The 5,260-nt window shown below is 38.4% G+C and overlaps 1 protein-coding gene across 1 annotated transcript in view; it reads left to right on the top strand.

The window, feature by feature from the left end:
- LOC143037338 (uncharacterized) overlaps nt 1-4,691 on the top strand; it is an 11,809-nt gene extending 7,118 nt beyond the window's left edge. The window contains exon 2 of the mRNA XM_076205474.1: nt 4,603-4,691. Coding sequence (XP_076061589.1) covers nt 4,603-4,691 — 89 coding nt within the window. The remainder of the gene's footprint in view (nt 1-4,602) is intronic.
- The last annotated feature ends 569 nt before the right edge of the window (nt 4,692-5,260 follow it).

Below are 5,260 nucleotides of genomic sequence, written 5' to 3'. Positions count from 1 at the left end.
TGGTCATCTTTCTTTCTGCACTAAGAATTTAGTTTCTTTACCAAAGTTTGTCACACTAACCGTCTCCAACTGCTCTAGGGGGTCACCTGGGCAAATTACATAAGCCTCTGGAACCACATATCTTTATTATAAAGAAAATACAAACCCAAAGAGATACTCAGTTAAAAAAATAAATAAGAAAATAAACTGCCCTATCTCCTGCATTTCCAACATTTGAATGAAATTAATATTATTTTGTAATTTAAATAATTAATATCTGGACCTAAACAGTAAGAAAATGCAAGACTGGTGGCTTCCTACTCACTCTCAAATTTCTACACTTACAGCTTTTAGGCTTCAAACGAATAAATGGAGAGATTTTCTTGTTTGTGCTTAAAGTATTCTCGTCTCATGTTGAAGCTTTGAATAAGTACCGCAGCAATTCATCTTGACTGCGTCTTGGAAATGTACTTCTGGCCTTCTTAAGTTTACGTCTTTTAGACTGAAGTTTCTGAATAATTAAGAGTCTCCATATACACAACAGTTTTTAAGTTTCGTAATTATACCATGTTTATTACAGACCCTGAGACTACACTAGACTAGCCACAGTATGAGTAAAGAAAACTAACTTCTTCACCAAAAGGAATCTAAACTGTATGTATATAGTTGAATGCTTTCACTTAAAAATATTATATTTAAGGTAACGGAACTTAATCTCCAAAAGAAGATAAATCAGTTTATGCTGTTGTGGAAATAAGATTTCAGTTGGATTTTATGCCTGAGCACCACATAAAACCCCGTCTGCAGAAGCTTCACCAAGAGACATTAGAACTACTGTATCTAGAGTAATCAAAAACCTTTCACCATTAGTGCTAGTTTCTTATAATATTACAATAACTAGACTTCCGTTGGGTATGATTCTCGAAGCACAAGCTAAATCCCAATCACCTCGGAACATCGAAGTGTATGAACTATTCAAACAATAACTAAACTTCCATTGTGTACAATTCTCGAAGCACAAGCTAAATCCCAATCACCTCGAAACATCGAAGTGTATGAACTATTCAAACAATAACTAGACTTCCATTGGGTATGATTCTCGAAGCACAAGCTAAATCCCAATCACCTCGGAACATCGAAGTGTATGAACTATTCAAACAATAACTAAACTTCCATTGTGTACAATTCTCGAAGCACAAGCTAAATCCCAATTACCTCGAAACATCGAAGTGTATGAACTATTCAAACAATAACTAGACTTCCATTGGGTATGATTCTCGAAGCACAAGCTAAATCCCAATTACCTCGGAACATCGAAGTGTATGAACTTTTCAAACAATAACTAGACTTCCAATGGGTATGATTCTCAAAGCACAAGCTAAATCCCAATTACCTCGGAACATCGAAGTGTATGAACTATTCAAACAATAACTAGACTTTCATTTGGTATGATTCTCGAAGCACAAGCTGAATTCCAATCACCTCGGAACATCGAAGTGTATGAACTATTCAAACATTTATATACAGTACTTACTTCGAAAGCAGTTACAATGCCTTTCCAAAACAGCAATAAGAATTCCACTAGATCTAAATAAACAAGCTAAATTAAAACTCTAAGAGCATTGACGAAGACAGTGTCTCGTTTTTACTTAAAAACAAAGCAAAAATGGAGATGATTGTGTTATTACGCCAACAGCTCCCACTGGAACCTCTGCCTGAAGATCAGAGCAAATTGGAATAAACAAAAACTTCAATATCGAAAAAAGTGATGACCTCTGCACTTCCATTTTGAAGGAATATGAAGCAATAAAACCTCCATTAAACCCTATATCAGAAGAACAAAACAAATTCTAGTCTGCAGTAGCTTCAACTTGGAATACTATTAACGACCGCGCTTCCGGTTATTTCTCCACTTCGAAACCATCCATGGCACCAACATCCGCGAAGAACAAGCCAAAAATACAAGACTTCAGAATCCTCGAAAAAAAAAGAAAAACGTTTACATACACCCGAACAGCATCTCTTCACCTCACCTGCCATTCTCATTTCAACCCCACGAAGAGGAACTTCGAGAGAAGAACTCCCGCAGAGGCGAGAACAAGCCAAAAATACGACTTCAGAATCCTCGAAATAAAAAAAACGTTTACATACACCCGAACGGCATCTCTTCACCTCACCTGCCATTCTCATTTCAACCCCACGAAGAGGAACTTCGAGGAAAGAACTCCCGCAGAAGCGAGAACAGCCAAAAATACAAGACTTAAGAATCCTCGAAATAAAAAAAAACGTTTACATGCACCCGAACGGCATCTCTTCACCTCACCTGCCATTCTCATTTCAACCCCACGAACAGGAACTTCGAGAAAAGAACCCCCGCAGAGGCGCGAACAGCTCTGTGGCTGTATTATTCGCCCGGAAGTGTCGAGAAGACACTATTGGCCTCGTTACTGCGGCAGCCCAAGTGTACAAACACACAGCGCTTCCCTTTGACCGTTCACCTGGTTGCCTTATAATTGTCTCTGCCTGGGGCGCTTCAAGCTGGTCCTCCCCACTCCCGGTTCTAGCCGACCCGCCGACATCCTCCTTCTGTTCCTCCTCCTCCTTCTGCTCCTCCTCCTCCTCCTCCTCCTCCTCCTCCTCCTCCTCCTCTTCCTCCTCCTCCTCCTCCCACTCCTCCCCCTATTTCTCTTCCTCTTCCTCCTACTTCTCCTCCTCCTCCTCCTCTTCCTCCTCCTCCTCTTCCTCCTCCTCCTCTTCCTCCTCCTCCTCCTCCCACTCCTCCTCCTACTTCTTCTCCTCTTCCTTCTACTTCTCCTCCTCCTCCTCCTCCTCCTCCTCCTCCTCCTCTTCCTTTTCCTCCTCTTCTTCCTCCTTGCTATATCGTTAGTTCTCTTTCCACTTCCCGGTTATGCCTTCTCCCTCCTTTATTCGTTTGATTCTGCCTCTTCCCTTTGTCAGCCTCTTGCATTGACTGCTTTCTAGGTTTCTTCTTTCTCCTCTCCTATTTTCTCCTCACTTTTCGTTCATTTTCGTTATAATTTGCCATTTTTTGTTGTTTGTTTCTCTTGTTTTAACTTTGTTTATTATTACTGGAATCAATACCACCATCATCATCACCACCACCATTACTATTTCTTCTCCTCTTCCTCTTACTTCTCCTCATCCTCCTCCTCCTCCTCCTCCTCCTCCTCTTCCTTTTCCTCCTCTTCTTCCTCCTTGCTATATCGTTAGTTCTCTTTCCACTTCCCGGTTATGCCTTCTCCCTCCTTTATTCGTTTGATTCTGCCTCTTCCCTTTGTCAGCCTCTTGCATTAACTGCTTTCTAGGTTTCTTCTTTCTCCTCTCCTATTTTCTCCTCACTTTTCGTTCATTTTCGTTATAATTTGCCATTTTTTGTTGTTGTTTCTCTTGTTTTAACTTTGTTTATTATTACTGGAATCAATACCACCATCATCATCACCACCACCATTACTGCACAAGCACCATCAACTACTAGCACCACAATAATCATTACCATTCATAGCAACAGTAGCATAAGCACCAGCTTTAAATGAATGAATAACTGATTGAAAAATGGATGAATGAATGAGTGAATAAATGAATGAACGAACAAATGAATGAATGAATGAATGAATGAATGAATGAATGAATGAATGAATGAATGAATGAATGAATGAATGAATGAATGAATGAATGAATGAATGAATGAATGAATGAATGAATGAATGAATGAATGAATGAATGAATGAATGAATGAATGAATGAATGAATGAATGAATGAATGAATAAGTGGGTGAATAAGAAATGAATAAATGAGCTAACATATAAACACATAAATTAGTCTATTCCTAAATAGATCAGTAAATACATAAAGGAATTTGTCTATAATAGGATCCTATAGAATTGGCGTCATTATAAGAAAGAACAGAAGAAAATTTACCGAAACGTCTTTCGGTGAACTCGTAGAAGAAAAGACCTTCTGGCCCTCAATACGAATGGTCCTTAAAATGGATTAAGACATTCACTGTCGAAAAGAGTAATAGCAATTAATAAAATAGCCAGGTGGCAGGTATATTAAAAGGAAAAGAGCCACGTAGTACGGAAGTGGTTAAACGAGGTACACTAAGTCTTCATGTTTAATTATCCAAACATTACCCAGAATTATCTTAATGTTATGGTAAGCTTTATGTATCTCATTGTGACACGTGTCAGACGATATTGTGATTTTGTCATCTCGGCGTAAACAGGGTCCTAACTGTATGAGAATTAGCAAACTACATGTGCAATTTTAAAAACTTTCAACGAAACAACGTAATTTACCAGTAAAGTTTTTGTACGTTGAAAAGTAAGACATCAACTTAAAAATATAATAATAAGGATAACAATAATTATGATAATGTAATGGTGGATATTAAATGTCAGACACTTGTAAAGGTATTATTGATATAAAAGTATGGCACGATATAGAGCGAACGTATGATCTCAACTACAGTTGGTACAATACTGACGTCATACCGCGTCGGCACGCTCATCCACGTGAATACAAATCAATTAGCAGGAACTCGCTAGATGGTTTCATACAGTTACATTTATACATCTTTATATAATATTACAAATATACAGGCTCCCACTACATAGCCCAGCCACCAACTCTCGGTGCCCTCATCGAGGAAATAATATTCGTGGTAAGGAACAAACACAAGGGCACGTAAAATAAGGCAATAGACAAAGGACATACATATATAAATATACTGGGACATAAAACACACAAAAACACAAACACATACTGACGCCAGTAGGTAAAATATAGAAATAAAGAACATGACATAAATTGTCGGACGTCCGGGACATTATACAATACACAATAATATATACAAGAATTTCATAATAATACATAGTATAAATGAGAAAATAGAGAAGCACCATACATTTGGCTGGCATACACAAAATAGCTATAGAAAATCATAGATCACACACCCCTTGGTTATGCCAACCATAACTGAGGTTGCACATAGCTATTGACACAATTTACAATCTTAATAGATAGTGGTTACAGTAACAAAAGGGTACAGTGACACATATGTATATTTGTCTCCCTCAACCATTAAAGCATTGTACCTTTTGAACGTAGATGATACGAGTGATGAACAGGGGGTGAAACAGTGGAAACATTGGGCCCTGGGGGGGGGAATGTAGGTATGGGCACCTGTGTCTTCTTAAGCCTATCAGAATGCAGCATCTCACTAAGTCCCTGAGATGGGTATACAACCATGAACTTATT

This window comes from Oratosquilla oratoria, chromosome 22, assembly GCF_046742065.1.
Source record: "Oratosquilla oratoria isolate Oo_2021 chromosome 22, ASM4674206v1, whole genome shotgun sequence".
In the NCBI taxonomy this organism is placed as follows: Eukaryota; Metazoa; Arthropoda; class Malacostraca; order Stomatopoda; family Squillidae; genus Oratosquilla; species Oratosquilla oratoria.
Note: the sequence above shows the minus strand (reverse complement) of the source record. Positions and strands in the feature narration are given on the sequence as shown.